General features: G+C 46.0%; 1 protein-coding gene across 5 annotated transcripts in view; it reads left to right on the top strand.

Annotated features, from left to right (window-relative positions):
- Window positions 1-18587, top strand: part of SVOPL (SVOP like) — a 65120-nt gene that overhangs the window by 34030 nt on the left and 12503 nt on the right. For 4 of the 5 annotated variants that reach the window (XR_008389970.1, XR_008389969.1, XR_008389971.1 and 1 more), the window contains 3 exons: window positions 470-551; window positions 2802-2891; window positions 17438-17551. Coding sequence is in view for 2 of the 5 variants with exons in the window: in XM_053656591.1 (XP_053512566.1) it covers window positions 470-551; window positions 2802-2891; window positions 17438-17551 (286 nt within the window). In the remaining 3 variants the exon portion in view is untranslated. Of the gene's footprint in view, window positions 1-469; window positions 552-2801; window positions 2892-16904; window positions 17168-17437; window positions 17552-18587 lie in introns of those variants that run through there. The other variant, XM_053656592.1, reaches the window with a different exon arrangement.

Below are 18587 nucleotides of genomic sequence, written 5' to 3'. Positions count from 1 at the left end.
ATATATTGTATGTATATACTATATATTATTATATGTCTATATAACTCTGTGTGTGTATATACCTATACACACATGTATAAACACACATATATATAGACACACACTGTTATGTGTATATATATATATATAAAATACACATAATCTGTGGTATGAAAATTAATTTTACTCTTTATTTGTGACCCTAGAGTGGCCGCAGTTATAATGAATATATATCACTTATTCTGCAAACCATCCGCACCGTTTTTGGGGGGTGGGGGGCCAGGCTGGAATGGCACACTCTGGGGGAGGAGAGGCCGGGGAGCGGGATCGGAGGTTTGAGTCAGGCCTTTGTGTTAGGCCCCCGCACTCAGGCCAGCGGAGCAGCAGCCGGTCATCTGTGTGCGTGTCAGCACGTGTGACGCACTTGGCCGGGGCCACGGAAGGCCCTGCACGTTGCCTCTGGTAACTTCTCTTGTGTCCTGTTCCCTAGTGCCGGCCTCATCGGCTTCCTCTTCGTGCTGAGGGCGCTGGTGGCAGCCAACTTCAACACCGTCTACATTTACACCGCTGAGGTTCGTTTCTGGGAAGCGGTCGGTTCCACCAGGGGTGCAAGACTCGGAGAGGGTGTCCGTCCCCGGCGTCTGTTGTCTTGTGATGATTTTATGAAATGAAGCCAGAAGGTGTATTTGATAGGGAGTTTCCCTGCCCCTCTGAGTCTGGTGACAGCCAGTGTCTGAGATCAGGGACAGAACCTGTCCCTTCCCCCTACACGGTGTTCGGGTCAAACACAGCCCCCGTCCCAGCGCCGTGCGTCCTTCCGAAATAAGGCCCGCAGCTGTGAGTGGGTGTTAAAATGCAAAACTCCTGGTTTCTTGCTTTGAAATTAGAATGTATTTTTTAAAAATGTTTTGATTATTATTTTTTATTTATTTATCTTTAGAGGAGAAGGGAAGGAGAGAGAGAGAGAGAAATATCAATGTATGGTTGCCTCTCTTGCATCCCCTGCTGGGAACTGGCCTGCAACCCAGGCATGTGCCCTGACTGGGAATCGAACATCCATCCTTTGCTTCGCAGGCCCGCACTCAATCCACTGAGCTACGCCAGCCAGGGCTAGAATGTATTTTTCACGTTTATTCTTTTGAAGGATCACACCGCCTTCATCTGTTGTGTGCTGCATGTAGCTGAAGCTGAAATATAACAGTAATTTATTCTTTCTCATTTTGTTGAATTGATGTCTGCTCTATGCAAGGCACTGCCCAAGGCAGCTAGAGGATCTTCCCTGAAACCCTCCCTTTGAAAGAGCTACTGTCCTGCAAACGAACCGCTTCTGTACAGGAAACAGTATTGTAACTGGAGAAAGTGGTGCTGTCTGGACTGATAGAGCTGTGTTCATTTCTGTTTCTGGAAAAGCAGAAGGCTGTTCAGGTTACAGACGTGACGTGTCGAAAACATTAAAGCTACAGAAAAAAAATATTCCCCTCCCATAGAAATAGGAAGTGATAACATGTTTGACATATACATAACAGTTCATTTCATTTCTTTAACATCTTCTAGAATTATCTTGTGAATAATTCTAGGAACCCAAAAATCAGTGTGTGGTAATGATTGCTTCTAAAGTTATATTTGGAAATCTTCAGTTTGACATTTTGGAATGTTTTCATTTAAAGATCATTCCTAAGTATTTTTTTTTTCTGATGCTCATTTAAAAAGTCATCCATTATTCTATCTCCCAGAATTGAGAAGCTGTGAACAAAAAAGACTTTATTGATATTATGTAGAGAAAAGAACATCACCGTGTGTCTGCATCCGGGTTTTCAGGTGTAGTGAGCAGCCCCACTTTCTAGAGAGAAAGCAAGGCCCCCGCAAAAGCACTGCAGCCCCAGACCTTACCCGGTGGACACAGCAGGGCTGCTGGGACAGGAAAACATCTTTTGTACTTGGTGGTGGCTTGTAACAAGATGTGGTCTCATAAAGGGACTGTGTGCTTTGTTTTAGTGAAATGATAAAAACTTGTTTTGTTTTGTTTTGGTATTGTATGACACTCTAGAGTTTTGAAAAACCATTGTTTCATATATTCTCCCTATCACCTGATTTTTAATAACATGTGCTTATTAAACTTTCACTAGTTCCTCTAAGAATTCTGAATTAATGAAATTCAGATTAATGAGTTTTTATTATACATGAAAGAAAGCTGCGGGAAGAAAGTGGACTTTGCAGTGAGAACATGGTGGGGGGGCAGCGTGTGCCGGGCACCAAGGCACTTCCTCAATGTGGCCGCATTGAAGGGTTCATTGAATCGTCATTCTTCAGTGGAACCACCTTTGTGCATTGATAGCTCTAAATGGAAATCTGATGTCTGATTCCAGAGCTTGCTTTTCCGAAGTTATATTTTGAATATTACATGAAAGACCTAGTTTGAAATTTGCTCACTTAAAAGGATAATTTTTAAGTGTTGATTCTTTTTGTGACAATTATGGTTAAAAAATGCAAAATTGTATATCTTAGGCAATGAATGTCTTTTACTCTCTAGCCTACGTAGAATATTTGGTATTTAATATACAGGGTGGGCAAAAGGAGGTTTTGAATTGTGTGCGTGAGTTTATTCTTGTGTTCTTACTTACTAATCATTGTATTTGTTTCTTAGTGTTCTTATTACTGTTGTTATTATTTTGTATCCTTACTTATGGTTTGCCTTTTAGGTAATGCTGGCTGGTAATTTCCTTACCTTTGCCCACCCCTGTGTTGGTTGCCAAAGTCTGGCCTGGGGAGGGAAGGGCAGATAAGGGGCCTGACCTGACCGATGCTCTCGCCCCTCCCTCCAGGTTTACCCCACGGCGATTCGTGCCTTGGGGATGGGGACCAGCGGCTCTCTGTGTCGAATTGGAGCGATGGTGGCGCCGTTTATTTCCCAGGTACACCGGGAGTCTCTGCAGGGAGGACGGGTCTACGGGAGGCGGGGGACAGGGACCCCGGCTCCCTTCTGGTTAAGGGTGTATCCCCGGATTTGTGTTCACTGAGTGAGTTTTCTTGAGGGGCTGTTTTCCATTGTTCCATGAATCTGAGTAGAGAAAGAAGCTGAATTGCCGCGTGCAGGCTTGCTGTCAGTCAGTAGCAGGCATGGCAAATATGAGCAGGTTTTGGATTTTGCTGGGTGTTGCTGGGGAGGATGCAGAGAAAATGGATGACTCGGGGAGGTTGAGTAGTTGGATGAAAATGGACTCTGACCTTGGCCCTGTCCAGGGGTGCAGGCGAGTAATACAGCTGTACAGGGAGGTGGCCTTGGGCAGAGTAACTCCAGTGCTCCAGCCAATCAGACTCACACTGACTGGGACCCACAGACCAATCAGACTCAGGCTGGGATGAATTCCAGGCCTGAGTGGGACCTATGGACCAATCAGAGTCAGGCTGAGATAAAATTCAGGCCTGGAGCCCCTGGCCCAGATGGTGGGGGCCGACGGGAAACTGGGGCCTGTTCTCCACAGGTCCGTTGGGCCGTGGCCACTCCTTGCCTCTCTGAGCATTCAGAATGTGTAGTGCTTGCCTGTGTGTGTGCGGCCTCCCCACAAATCCTAAACGTCCGAGTATGTCCTCAGATCCAGCCACCAGAAAACTGTGATGCGCTTCTGCATTCCTAGGAAGAGACTTTCATTGGCCAGATCTGGTTAACTGTTCACACTTGAGCTAAATCAGTTACGGCCAAGAGCCCGGGGTATGTACAAATGAGGCTGCAGGGGATGTGTGATGTTGTGCTTTTATAATAAAGTATTATAAATGGTCTTCATCTACACAGAGCTCCTAAAACCCATGCAACTTCCTGGGTGGCGAGAGCCACAAAGATGTCTTGGTATGTTAATGAGGTGACTTGAGGACTGCACCCGAGCATGGGGATTGGTTCCAACCCAACCAATCCTGTGATTGGAGGGTTGGAACTTTCAGTCCCGCCCCCCTCCCCCCCTACATCTTAGGAGGGGAGAGGGGCTAGAGGTGGAACCCCTCACCAATGGCCAGGGCGTTGGTCAATCAAGCCGGTGTAATGAAGCCTCCATAAAACCCCCAAGGGGGGTGTGGAGAGCTCCCAGCTTGGGAAACCAGAATGCGTCTGTGCTCCACTGTGCTAACCCCAGACTCCGGGAGGACATAAGTTCCTTTGTTTGAGACTTTGCCCTGTGAATTTCTGCATCTGGCTTTTGTTTGAGACTTTGCCCTGTGTATTTCTGCATCTGGCTTTTGGGTCAGACCTTGTAATATCCTTTATTATAAATAGTCTAGTGAGTGAGCAGGTTTCCCAAGTCCTGTGAGCTGCTCTCGCACATTAATTGAATGCAAAAGGAGGGGCGTGGGGACCCCCTGACTGGCAGCCAGTTGGTCAGAGTGCAGATAATAATAAGCAGGACTGTGAGGGCATCTGAACTGGGGGCAGCTTGTGGGGTAGAGCCCTCAACTCTGGGACCCGATGCTCCCTCCAGGTACATAGTGTTGGAACTGAAGTGCTTGGTGGAGGAAAATCCTTCCAACTCCTGCCACATGTCACTCATAACTGGGTGCAGAACCCAAAATAGGGGTGGTTTTCAGTCAAAGTGCTGACACGGGCCAAACAGACCGTAACACGCATTTCCTGTAACTCATTAGAGATTGTCACCACTAACTTTTTGCCATTTTGGGAGTGTTTTCCCCATCTGCCTTAGGGAAAAATGGGGGCAACTTGTGTCTTGTCACTTTGCTTTTCAAACTCTTATATGTTCCCACCATTTTCAGAAAAGGATGAAATGGGGAAAGGCAGTGGTAGACAACGACTCCTGCTTCTGGAGGGTCAGATCAGGGACTAGTTCATTTCCTAAGATCCAATCAGGAACTGAGTCTGTTGGGAAGAGTCTTCCCACCTGAGTCTTCCGGGAGCTACACTGCATTTGGTGGGCGTACGGATCAGAAACGGCCCCCAACTGGGCCCAGGTCTCCCGGGGCCACACTGCTCTGCTAGGCATCTTGGAGCTGAGGCGTTCTCTATGCTTCTCAGTTTAGCTCACCCATCTTTCCACGCCGCCTTCATTTTAAAAGTGAAGATAAATAACAGCGCCCACTCCACAGGTTTGTTCTGATAATTAACTTGGATTAAAAGATGTAAAAGCACTTAGCCCAACTTTTGACACACAGGAAGCTGTCAGTAGATGTTAGCTAATAATGATGATGCGTAACAAGCAAGGCCAAATGCTAAGTAGTTAAATAAAAGTATGTCTGTGATAAAATTTTAAGTTTATATATGTGTGGGTATATGTGTATATTTAAGTTACATCTGTCACTATGCAGTTGCGATGCCTTGCTGACCTTAGCAGGGTAGGAATGGGAGGGATAGAATCCGGGAAGCATTGTTTGCTCCTCAGGTGTCTGCCTGGGCCCTGAGTGGGGCGAGCTGCTGCAGACAGTGGGGCTGCGTGTCACTCCTGAGCCACTCAGGCAGCCTTCTCTCGGACGTGTTCTCCAACCTCTGCGCCTGTCAGAATTCCCAGGGGAACTTGAGGATGTGAAGATTCATGACTCTGCCCAAAGACTGATGTGGTGTATGGGACCATCACCTGTAGTTGTGACAAGTACCCCGACTGACTCTGAGCCAGCTGGTCTGTGTCCCACCCTCTGAGAGGCACCACTGCCATCAGGGACTGTACCGTAGAAGGGTGCAGCCAGGGGGCCCCCAAAGGTAGAATTTGCAATGGGGTCCAGAACTCAGGGTGTCCAGGAAATATAAAAAAATATGGGATGTCCTCACCCCCACAAGTCTGAGCTGGGGGGATGGGACACATGGAGCAGGGCCATTGAGAGCTGTTTTGCATAGCAACAGTTTCACAGATAACCTCTAGAATGGTCCTTTAACATATCTATAACCAGTAACTGGTTGCATTGATATGTTAAATAGCTGTGGCCATGCTTTGAGCCAGGGAGAAGGGAGTGACTTCCACTCCAGATGTAACTGGGAGGCAACTCCCAGCCCCTCTGTTACAGCACCTGTGTGAGAGCTTGGAGATGATTGGCTCCAGGCCACGGGGCCACTCTTGCCCAGACTCATTAAGGCCGCGCAGTAGTCCTGGTGGGTGTAGCTGATTGTGGGAGGAGTCGGAAATGGGGCTGCAAAGGAGGACTGGCTGGGGGATTTAAACGCAGATGCGGCAGCCATTGGAGAGAGAACCACGTGTTTTTGGCCAGAATGGGGAGTCCCACAGCCACATGAGAGAGAATTACTATGTAGCTTTAGCAGAGAGAACCGTGTGGCTTTGGCCATAGTGGGGGACATCCCCCGCCCCGGCAGCCATGAGAATCATCGTGCAACTTTAGCGGAGAACCACCGTGCGGCTTTCTATTTCTGTTCCTGAGATATGGTACCTTGGACTGGGCAAAGGGGGAAAGAAGGACGGTGTGTGTTTGTGGGTGTTTGAAGGGACTTTGGGATTTTGATGAAGACATTAAGTCATTACTCTTAAGTCTCTAATACAACTACTTGTACTTGTCACAGTGAAAGCCTGCCAAAACTAGCCAGGAAGGATCCGCCCTATAAGAATAGAGTCCCCTCCAGCCCATGAGGTCAGTCTCTGCTCAGAGTTGGCCTGCTCCCATGTTCTTGGCTATAAACTCTGGGTGTTCGGTTCAATTCTTTGTCCCGATCACCAAGAACCTGGTTACCTGTGCCCACCTGTGACAGGACCAACTGGGAGGTTGGCTCCTACTGCAGTTTCTCTTCCTTCCCTTCCCCTCTTCACCTTCTCTCTCCATCATTTTACTCTTCTTCTTCCTCCTCATTTTGCTCTCCCTAAAAGAGGCTATTAAACCAAATTAAAATGTTTACATATTAACAAATAAAATGTCCACACATTTAATGACCGTATTTATAAATTTAATTTAAAAATCTCTTTGAAATAAATGTTTCAAGATGTTTGAAACTTTAATGATAGAGAAATAATAGGAGTCGTGGGTGTATAGTCCAAGAAAGCAGAGAAGGGGGGGATGTTAATACCGTCCGAGCTTCAGCAAGTACATATGGGCCCAGTAGAGGGCCTTTGCCTGCACACCGGGGACCGCCTTCCCACTTATTCTGGGGAGTGGCAAGAAGTCAGGTGCCTTAGCCGGGTATGTAAGGTTCAGTGACGCTGGGCCTGCTGGTGCTACTGCAGGTGATTACGGCATCCAGTGTGTGTGTGGTTTTGGACTTCACCCCAGGTTTGCGCTGGAGGCCCAGGGAGCCACGGCCACATAGCTGTGGGGACGACAGGGTCTGGGGAAGGCAAGCGAGGCTGTGGTCTTGTGGCCAGGCTTCACGTGGCGTCACACCAAAAGAAACACGGTCGGCATCCAGTAAAAGGACAGACAACATTTTAAATCTTTACAGACGCCTCTTAAGGGGTGTCAGTGGAGAAGTCCATTTGGAACTCCCAGCAAAACCTTTAAAAATCCTCTTTGTGCCCTGGCTAGTGTGGCTCACTGGGATTGAGCATGGGATGCAAACCAGAGTCGCTAGTTGGATTCGCAGTCAGGGCACATGCCTGGATTGTGGGCCAGGTCCCCAGCAGGGGGCACAGGAGAGGCAACACACACTGATGTTTCTCTTCTTTTCTCCTTCCCTTCCCATCTCTAAAAATAAATAAATAAAATCTTTTAGAAAATCCTCTGCCTGCCTCCCCCAATGGCATGGCAGCGGTCCCTGGTCTCCAGTCTCATCCCCACAGTCTCATTGCCCCTTCAAGTTCAAACTCTACCAAGTGCAGCCTGAACCAGCTCTTCTCTGCACCACCCCCCCACCCCGTAGATTTCTGGTGCTCTTGGCTCTCTCTTGAGCCGCTCTCTGCTTCCCCTAACTGAAATCATACAGCCCCTCAGGCTTCAAAAAGAAGCTGGACACCTGTCGGGCACGGTCCTTGTCACACGACGGTGTTAAATGAAATTGATGGTGCAGTTTCAGAACTGGCTGTCAAAGCCCCGCCTCACTGCTCTTCTCAGATACATTTTAGAGTCATTTAGTTATATTCTGCCTCCTTCGCCTGCCTAAATCCTATGAAGATTTAATGGTTAATTTGTTAAAGGTACAAGTTAATGTAGGAAAAATTGGTTGTTTTAGTATTGTCTTCCTCAGATCGTGTTTGTGTTTCCATCTGTTTGGTGCTCCTTCTACGCCCTTTGCTGGAATTTTATTGGTTTCTTCAAATAGATTCTGCTCATCTTGTTTACTCTGAGGCAGTTTATAGCTTTTCATTGTTATTGCAAATAGATTATTTTCTTCCATTATAACTCCTCGTTTAACATTCTAACAAGTGATTTGTATTTACCGAGGTTATCGAGTTTTTGTCTATTGATTTTTAAAGAGCTAATTCATTCTGGATGGTTTTTCATTTGAGTCTCGTGACTTATTCAGGTTTACACTCGTGTCCCGTGATGTTTATTTGTCCACGTCGAGTCCTTCCAGCTAGCAGAATTTTCATGTGCTTAAGGTTTCATCGCTTACAAAATGTAAACTGAACTCAATGGACTAGCTCTTTCCAGCCAAACTCCTTCACAGGGCTCCTTCTCATGGTCTTCATTTCCTTCCCCCACTCCCACCTTCATCCTCTCCAACCTGGCTGCCGCCATCCTGCCAAGATGATTCCTGATGAGGCCTCTGACCGCAACATCTCTAACCCCGAGTGTTGTGTTGGTCCGCATCTCCCGTGACCTCTCCTCACGTTAAGGACTGACGGCCTCGCCCTCGCTCTCTGCCGAGTTCCCTGGTTTTCCCGCCCCACCTTTGGCTCTTCCTTCTCCATCTCTTTTGTGTACCACCCTCTACTTTTTATTTCTGAGGATTCGTTTTGCTCAATATTAGACCCTCAGCTTTTCATAGTTTACTCTCCACTGAAGTGTTCTCACCTGTTTTTTATGTGAATGACCAACAATTTGCTCAGGATTCCCACATTTGTATCTCTAGTCTCATCGGCCTTTCTTCTGAACTCCAGACTCATACAGCCAATCTCCTCGTCAGCATTTCCACTTCGATGTCCCCAAATCACCTTAAATCCAGCCTGTCTAAAGTTAAACTCGTGACCCTTCTCCCCAAACTCGCGTCTCTCCCAGTCGCCATCAGCGAAGGGCATCACCGTCCAACCTGGAGTCGTCTCCTCTGTTCCCTTCTCTTGTCATCACATCCACCCCTCCAACCACGCGGCTTAACAGCCTAACAGACGCTGGGCCTCATCGTCTCTGCCTTTCCACCACCGGCACTGGTCCAGACCACCACCACCGCTCTTCGGACTGAGAGTCCTGCTGGTCTCCTCCTGTGTGTGCTTGCTGTCATTTAACTCATTTTCTTTACTGCCTCCTTCACATCCTCATAAAGACCAAAATCCTCAATGTGATTTACAGGGCGCTCGTTACCAGTGAGGCCCCAATCTTGTATTCTCTCGCCTGCTGTTTGCTTAGCTATAAACAGTCTGGCTCTTCTCATTTTTTCCTGGGGCTTTTTCATTTGCTGCTACTGGCAGCCCCCCCAAGACCCCCCACACCTCCAGGTAGCTATATTTTATTCCCTGCTTAGGAGAGCCGCCCTCTTGCCCTAACCTAAGTTTGGTCTCCCTGTTATGAGCCCTTTGGGGACGTCCAGATTTTTCTTCATATTGCTTATCAGATTGTAGTTGTCCATTTGCCAGGCTGCTTCAAGTCTTCCTCTTCCAGTAGGGATATTGGAGGACAGGGATGTATGCACATTTTGCTAACTTTTTATCCCTGCTTCTTTCTCCAGGGCCTGGCCTGCAGTGGGGACTCAGAACGTTTTGGGAGTGTTGTTTCTAACTGGCTACTTTTTTGTGTGAATGCATTTATTTTTCCTATTTAAATTTGTATTTAGCTATTTTACTGACATACGGATAAGCATGGGTCCTCAGAAAAGCAGATGCCCGATTCCCAGTCAGGGCACATGCCTGGGTTGCAGGCCAGTTCCTAGCAGGGGACACACAAAAGGCAACCATACATTGATGTTTCTCTCCCTCTCTCCTTCCCCCTTCCCCTCTAAAGATAAATAAATAAAATCTTAAAAAAAAAAAAAAGCCAGACCTATAAACCATGGCATATATTACAATTAAAAAAAAAAAAAAGAAAGAAAGAAAAGCAGATGCCACCATGGAAGTCATCCCAACCACTCCAAGCACGTGGCTGGCTATACCAGGGACCAGTTGGGAAATACCCGGGAGAGGGGGCAGGAGTGGCAGAGACCAGATCACAAAGCAGGGGTGACAGTACGACTTTGTTTAGCCGGCATTTTCCTCTTTCAGTGAAATGCAGTTTTATGTGCCAGGATTTTATTGATAAATCTTGAATCAGTACTCACCCATGAGATGGTGGCTGGTTTTTGTATTTCATCTTTTCTAGGTTCTCATTATCATCCAGGTGTCATTGAAATGAAATGAACTGTTCTTTCCCTGGAATCTGTGCCTGCCAGAGGTCGGAAAGAACCGATCTATGGAGGTGAACCTGGGTACTTTTGAGGGTGTGTTTCCTCAAGCACCCTCTTCTGGTTGCTTCTGTTGGTTTTAACTCTTTTGAGTAAATGTGTCAGGAAACTTCGTTAATTGAGTATTTACTTATTTAAAATTTTTAAGCCGAGAACGGAAGGTAGTATTTGCCTGGCTCTTTTCATCCTCTGTGTTAGTGACTGTTTTCTTTCACTCTTAATTCCATGCATTTATGATATTTCACTTTTCACAACGAGCTTTATTTATTTATTTTAAAGATTTTATTTATTTATCTTTAGAGGGGAATGGAAGGAGAGAGGGAGAGAAACATCAATGTATGGTTGGTTGCCTTTTGTGCGTCCCCTGCTGGGAACTGGCCTGCAACCCAGGCATGTGCCCTGACTGGGAATGGAACCGTGATCCTCTGGTTTGCAGGCCTGCGCTCAATCCACTGAGCTACACCAGCCAGGGCACAACTAGCTTTATTTTTTTCCGAAATAACTCTTGGGTCCATTTTCCAAGTCAACTGATTTGTTTTTAACTTACATCATTTAGGCTTTTGTGTTTGTTTTTTTTTATCAATTCTTTTGCACTGGTTTCTTGTTTATTAACTTATTTTACTTCTTGAGTCAGAAGTGCAGTTCAGTGTTAATTAACAAAACTTACAATTATTTGGGGGCCATTTTCTTTTTTTCTTTTTAATATATTTTATTGATTATGCCATTACAGTTGTTCTATTCCCCCTTCATTCCCCTCCACCCTACACACCCCTCCCCCACCATTCCCCCCCTTTAGTTTACGTCCATGTGTCACAAGTTTTTTTTTAATTGATTATGCTGTTACAGTTGTTCTATTCCCCCCTTCATTCCCCTCCACCCTACCCCCCATCCCCACCATTACCCCCCCTTTAGTTTATGACCATGTGTCTCAAGTTCTTTAGATTCTATATTTCCCATACTATTCTTGCCCCCCCCATCTATTTTCTATCTACTGTCTATGCTACTTATTTTCTGTACCTTCTCCCCCCTTCTCCTCCTCCCACTCCCCTGTTGCTAACCCTCCTTGAGATCTTCATTTCTATGTTTCCACTCCTGATCTAGCTGTCCTTTTAGTTTGCTTTTGTTTTAGGTGTGGTTGTTAATAACTGTGAGTTTGCTGTCCTTTCACTGTTCATCTTTTTTATCTTCTTTTTCTTAGGTAAGTCCCTTTAACATTTCATACAATAAGGGCTTGGTGATGATGAACTTGAACTTGACCTTATCTGAGAAGCGCTTTATCTGCCCTTCCTTTCTAAATGAAAGCTTTGCTGGATAGATCAATCTTGGATGTAGGTCTTTGGATTTCATGACTTGGAATACTTCTTTCCAGCCCCTTCTTGCCTGTAAGGTCTCTTTTGAGAAATCAGCTGACAATCTGATGGGAACTCCTTTGTAGGTGACTGTCCCCTTATCTCTTGCTGCTTCTAGAATTCTCTCCTTCATTTTAATCTTGGCTAATGTAATTGTGTTGTGCCTTGGTGTGTTCCTCCTTGGGTCCAACTTCTTTGGGACTCTCTGACCTTCCTGGATTTCCTGGAAGTCTGTTGCCTTTGCCAGATTGGGCAAGTTCTCCTTTATTATTTGTTCATGTAAGTTTTCCACCGGTGGCTATTCCTCTTCCCCTTCTGGTACCCCTATAATTCGGATGTTGGAACATTTAAAGATGTCCTGGAGGTTCCTAAGCCTCTCATTTTTTTGAATTCTCGTTTCTTCATTCTTTTCTGTTTGGTAATTTTTTTCTTCCTTCTGGTTCACTCCCTTGATTTGAGTCCCAGTTTCCTGTGCATTTCCATTCATTTCAATTAGCTTAGCCTTCATTGTTCCTCTAATTTGTGACTAAAATCAACCAGTTCTGTGAGCATCCTGATCACCCTTGTTTTGACTGTGCATCTGATAGGCTGGCTATCTCTTGGTCGCTTAGAAGTGTTGGCTCTGGGACTTTGAGCTGTTCTTCTGTTTGAGCCATAATGTTTTGGTCTGTTCGTGCCTGTTACTTATGAGGGGCGGAGCCTTAGGTGTTCACCAGGGTGGGGCGACCCAGTTGCTAGGTTGTGATGCTGTATGTGGGGGCGGGGTCAGAGAGGGGCAGTGGCATTTGTTATGCTCTCTCTCGGATTTTGGTCCCCTCTGCTGCTTCCCACAAGCAATCCGGGCCCCCCTGGTGCTGGCTCCTGGGTGTGTGGGCCTGTGCATCCCCCAGGACCCTGTGGGTCTCTCCAACTATCTCTAAGTCTTGGAGCTTCTCCCTGCACCTTGACCCCAAGAGTTTTTCTATTTGGTGCTTTTAGACTTTAATTCCTGCTGCTGGGGCCCTAGCCTGCATGGTCTGTCTCACTGCTTGCTCCTTCGCCTGGTTTATCTGCGCATGGCTGTGTGACCGTGGTCAGCCAGCCACCTTGCGCCCTCACTGGGTCTGCCTGTTGCCACCTCACGTCTGGGATCTGCCAACCGCTGCCTGGGTCAGTAGGTCCGGCTGCTTTTTCTTGTGTGACCCCACTCTGCCGCTGGCTCCGCCCCTCTTACCGGTCTGGATGACTGGTTCCTTGTTGTCGGACTTTCATACAGTTCAATTTTCCATGTTCTGGTTGCATTTTTGTTACTAAAACTTTGTTGTCTTTAAACTTGGTTGTGCAAACAGGCACAATGTTTCCACCTACGTCTCCATCTTGGCCGGAAGTCTGGTGCCATTTTCCGAATATAAAAATATGCTTGTTGTAGAACTTCAAATACAGGAATGTATATAACCACTGTCTCTCTTAATAGTTTGGGGCATATTCTTCCACATGCTTTCCTAGGTATGTATTTTTTGTCTCTCTTGGTGTGCCTGTGTGTTAGTAATATTTGCATACATGTGAATGTGTAATTTTAATATATTTACAATGTATATATTACATGTATACACATAGGTATATGTATATGCACAGATATACTTTTTACTTAATTACGAAGTTCAGGTCTCTGGGAGAGCAGGCCAGGCCTGAAAGGGCCTGAGAGCAAGGGAAGACTGGCTGGGGCTTTGACTGTGGTTAGTTGGAGCTGGGGTTCCCATGCAAGGACAGGGGCTTGTGTGATTTAAGTCTCCCGCCAGAGCCAAAGGAAGTAGCACTTGGGATTTTTTATAAGTTGTCCAGAGGTTGGGGACCAAGGGGAAGAGGGCAGGGTGAGGCCTAAAGGCTGGCAGCAGCCATCTGATGGAACCAGACTCCTGTTCACACTGTGTATCCACATCTGTGTGTATGTAGCGGGTCTGTGACACATACACTCACCCACACACACCGGCATACGTACATTCACATCTACATGCTGCGACTGCCTTTTCTCATTAACCTTTGCATGTCAGTGCGTGTAGGCCAGCCTCATGCTTTCAAGTAGGTGCACAGATCTCCAATGTGTGGGTGCATCAGTCAAAACCTTATGAGTAAGTTGCTCCTATGTCGTTTCTCTGTGGTTTTGTAATGGGACGCTGAACACTGTGCACACCACCCCTTTGTACACACGTGCAGCTGTATTAGTCATTTGACTAAGCAATCAAGTAACACAGGGAGAGGAGAGTGTGCTGAGGGTGGTCTGCTACCCCGGGTGGCTAGGGCGGGTCTCCACACTATGGCAGACATGTGAGAGTGACTTGGATGTTGGTGGGAGAAGCCAAACTTGGTAGAAAGACTACTAATTTTTGGGTCAAAGGGCGAGCATACTTTAAGTTATGATGCATTCTGTCAAATTGTCTTTATTTTTGAAAATTCATACACTCCCCGACATAACACTAATTCATTCTTAAACAAGCATCCCTGTTGCCTTCCATCATCACCAAAAAGGATAGTGATCTTCTTTTAAAACTCCTTTGCTTTGGTGCAAAATATATGACACCATCTTAACTTGTAATTTGCTCACTTTCACCTAGGCTGAGCATCTTTAATTACCCATTTGGGGGATTTTTACTTTTTCTACAGGCCATTAGTCATTTATTACTATAATATAGATATTTGTGGTGTGCTTTTGAATTTTACCATTTTTTTTGTATACAAAACTTAAACATTTTTTGTAGCCAATTTACCAATTATTTTCATTCAAGTTCATGTTTTGTGTCACCCACAGTGGCCTTCACCACTTGTTTATCCATCGTTCTAAAACACTACGAGTTCAAAGGCTTTCAGTGTTTCATCTACTCGATGCTTAAGGCCTGAGAGGTAAGGCACCAGCCTTCAAAAGCAACAAAACAATGACCCTCTGGTTGTCCCCAGGCCATCGGTCTTACTTTTGGCTCCTCTCAATTGATCTACTGCCCCTATTATAATAGAGCAAATGTCCAGATCCTCGCATCTGTCCTGGCACCAGTCACACTGCTGGTGACTGAAATGTGGGTGACTCTTAGGCTAACAACCCTCCTCAGACTCTCCGCCCCCACGTTTTCAGAAGTTTCCTGATTTAATTATTTCAAATTAACTTTAAATAGAAGGAAATTCCAAAATTGATTTTAAAAATCTGAGATTTTGAGAATCCATTAAAATTATATATGACTTTAATAGGGATTATGCTATGAAATAAAAATAGTGCATTTTCCCATCTCAGAACTAAATAGACATTCAATTTTTCTTATCTCTTAGAACTTTCTCCTTACAGTTTATTCCTAAGTATTTTACTTTTGTTCTCATTAGCTGTGTCCCACAAATTCGAGTTCTATTTCTAGTACATTGAATGTATTTTTGAGACTTCCTTGACCCACAGTTTAGGTTTTTCTAGAGATTTTGCTGTTATCTTCATTATTTATAGCTTGATACCATTTTAGTCAGAGGACCCATTCTATAATTCTAAAGGATTCCTTAAAATCTGTTGAGGTTCAGTTTATTGCCTGGAATATGGTCTATTTTGCCCAGTGTTCTGCAAGGGGGGAGGAGACTGGGTCCTGCTGCTGTGTGGTGTCACGTTACTCAATTCTGGTGGCTGGTGGTGTGGTAGTTTGTACCTAGTTCTATCAATTGCCAAGAGAGGAGTACTTAAGTCTCCACTGTATGTAGATTTGTCTATTTCTCAGTTTTTACTCAAGGCATTTTGAGGCTCTTTTGCTCGGAGTATAAACCTTTCCTATTGTCTTGTTGGACTGAAACTTTTTAGGTAACGTCTCCTTTGTCCCTGCTGTGGGCTGACTTTTGGAAGTAGAGATTATCAGAGCTTTCTTTATGGCACAGTGTATCTGAGGTGGGGCCTGGAAACCTGCGTTTTAACAAACTTCCCAGATTTTCGTAATCACGTTAGTTAGAAATCTTGCTTGCAAATGACAGAAATTGGCTTTGATTAACATAGAAAGGCATTTATTGAAAGAATATCCAGCAACACCCACTGGACTACTCAAGTCCTTCTGGGAAGCAGAGCCCCGGCCCGCCCACCCTCGCCCCCCTGGGGAGCCAAGGAGATGAAGCACTTGTTCTCCCTAGTCCTGGCTGGGTGAGCTGCTTTCGGAGCTGAGCTCAGCTGTCGGGGGTTCCCCACCACCTAGGACACTGAACTTGGTGTAGAGGATATGAGATGGGGATGAACTTGGTGTAGAGGATATGAGATGGGGATAGTTTAAAACTCCTTTTTGTTGGTGGCGAGAATTTTGATGTCCAATGATGAAAGGGGCAGCAAAGGTCTAGGCCTGCCTAAACATGGCGTGATCTGGTTCCATCCAGGCAGCCAGGTCTCTTGCTTTCTACACCTTTTCTGAGCCCGGTTCCCCGGCCTTGTGCAATAGATGGATATATGCATACATACACACACACACGTTTCTAAAACTCCTGTTTGGGGAAAGTTGTGTATACTTTGCTTTGGGAAATAAAATCAGAAATGGTACCTAATACTCACTAGGTTAACCACAAAACAGTTAATGAGACTAATCTCATGGGTTCGACTGCACGCCAAATGGAATTACTTACTGTTCTGGAAGTCAGCAGCCTTTGGGCAGGATGGCTCGCAAACTGTCAAGTGTGTATGTGAGGGGGGACATGGTGGTGGTGACAGCACTGTGCTGTCGGGAATCTGTATGCGACTTTGGACCACTCAGCCCTGACTCTGTGCTCACCTGTTAAGTGAGGAGTTTGGACCAGAGTTTCTAGACCTCTCCAAATTGCAATGTTCTGTTGACTCCAGCTCATTTTTGTGAGATTAGCTGACAACTACCAGGTGCTTGGCTTTTTGCTAACTTGGGGCACAGTACTGCAGAAACTGACATGTGAGATGGAGCATCTGAACTTGCCATTATTAGGGCAAGAGCATCCAGACCAAAGGATGTGTAGTAGAGAATGGCAGAAATCCAGTCTTACTGTGGAAAAATGGTCACCAAATAGTTTTGATTGTCACAGAGGAAGTGAGGCATAATGAACACATTTTTTACAGAGAGACCTTGAGATTTGATCTCTAAAAAAACCTTTCTCCTGGTTCATCCTGTCAGAATGGAAGAGGGAAAATGCCCTGGCTGGGTAGCTCAGTTGATTAGAGTGTCACTCTGATACACTGAAGTTGCGGGTTCAGTCCCCAGTCAGGCACATACAAGCAACAACCAATGAATGCATAAGTAAGTGAAACAACAAATTTATGTTTTTCTCTCCTTTCTCCCCTCACCCCCCCAAAAAGTTGGCCTCTTTAAAAAGAAAGAATTGAAGAAGGAAAATGGATATTTGGCAGAGGGCACCCTGAATGAACGGGAGGGTTAAAGCAAGCTGAGTTGGTGTGGAAGAGGGGGTGGGACCCCGGTTTCCTCTGGAGATGCCCGAGGGGTGGATGCAGACAAATGGAGCTGCCAGTGCATGACAGTCCCAGCTTCTGGAGGACTCCCACAGAATGCCCACAACAGCGCAACTCAGAGAAGGGCTGTAAAGTGTCTTCACTTGTGTGCTTGGTGAATCCTTATTTCGCCTTTGATGTAAGGATCAGTTTGGAAGTACCTGGGGCACAATAAACTAATTCATTCTTTGCGACCTGCAGGTTCTTCTGAGCACTTCGTTGCTGGGGGCCCTGTGTCTTTTCTCGTCGGTCTGTGTTGTATGCGCCATTTCTGCATTTACTCTGCCCATCGAGACCAAAGGTCGGGCCTTACAGGTAAGTGGTGCAGGAATCCCTGAAGCACAATGAAAATGAACTTGGAGTACAGAAGTCCTGTTAAGCAGCCACGATGATACTACCATGTGCTAACACTGAGGTTGTGTGTGTTCCAATAGAAAAACTATGCGCCCCTTTTCCTGCACGGAACTCTGAGCAGCACTCACGTTAAAGTAACCAATTAACCACTTCCAACTTCTGCTTCCTGTTAAAAGTTATAGCTTGATCCAGGGACCACAGCGAAAGATCGTTGTTCAGGTCTTAGCAGTTTACCCTCCCCACCTGGATTTAAGCACTGCCGCAGAACTAGAGGTGGCCTGAGCAGCTGGAACAGCTCTTTGCGTTGCCCTTAGGGCGACAGGGTGTTTACACGGTGGTCCTGCCTTCCCCTGGCACCACCTGCCCACGGGAAGAGCTGAGTCAGAAGCTTCAGCTGCCCCAGTTGTTGCCACTCAAGACACCTGTTTACTCCGCTCCCACAGGCAAAGCTGTAGAAGACAGGGCCTTTCCCACCCCTCCCTGTGTCCTGACCAAAGACCAGGTGGCAGCACTGATGTTTTCCTGCCTTAAACACGAAGCTTGTGGCTGGAATGCAAGGACGAGTGTGCGCCAATGTGTACAAGCACAGGGAAAGGCAGAACAGCTGGGCTTAGGCTTGAGTTGCTGCCCTAAATGAGGCTGTTCAGTCATGATGCCTCTCCGCTGCCTGTGACCTGCCCCCCCCAGTCATCGTCCACCAGACATGTCAAGTGTTAGTGCTGGCACAGACGTGTTTTGCTTTGTTGTCTGTGTTAGGTGTAAGGAAGGCACTGCAAAAGAAAGAACACACACTCCTGATATGTTCTTCCTAGGTCCAAAATACGCTGCTCCACGTTTTACACTTGATCTTAGCCAAAAGGCCGAGAAGCGATATGCTGCTCCACTTTTTAAAAACCCTAGCTTATCTTTAAGGTAACAATAAGCATTTTAATCCAAGACTAGATAACCTGCCACATAATTCAGAATTTAGGGCTGTGTTTAGGTTCCATCATTGGAA

Source organism: Artibeus jamaicensis, unplaced genomic scaffold (assembly GCF_021234435.1).
Source record: "Artibeus jamaicensis isolate MK-2021 breed Jamaican fruit bat unplaced genomic scaffold, CSHL_Jam_final scaffold_2172, whole genome shotgun sequence".
NCBI classification, from domain to species: Eukaryota; Metazoa; Chordata; class Mammalia; order Chiroptera; family Phyllostomidae; genus Artibeus; species Artibeus jamaicensis.
The sequence above is the reverse complement of the archived record's forward strand: the minus strand, read 5'-3'. Positions and strand labels throughout refer to the sequence as shown.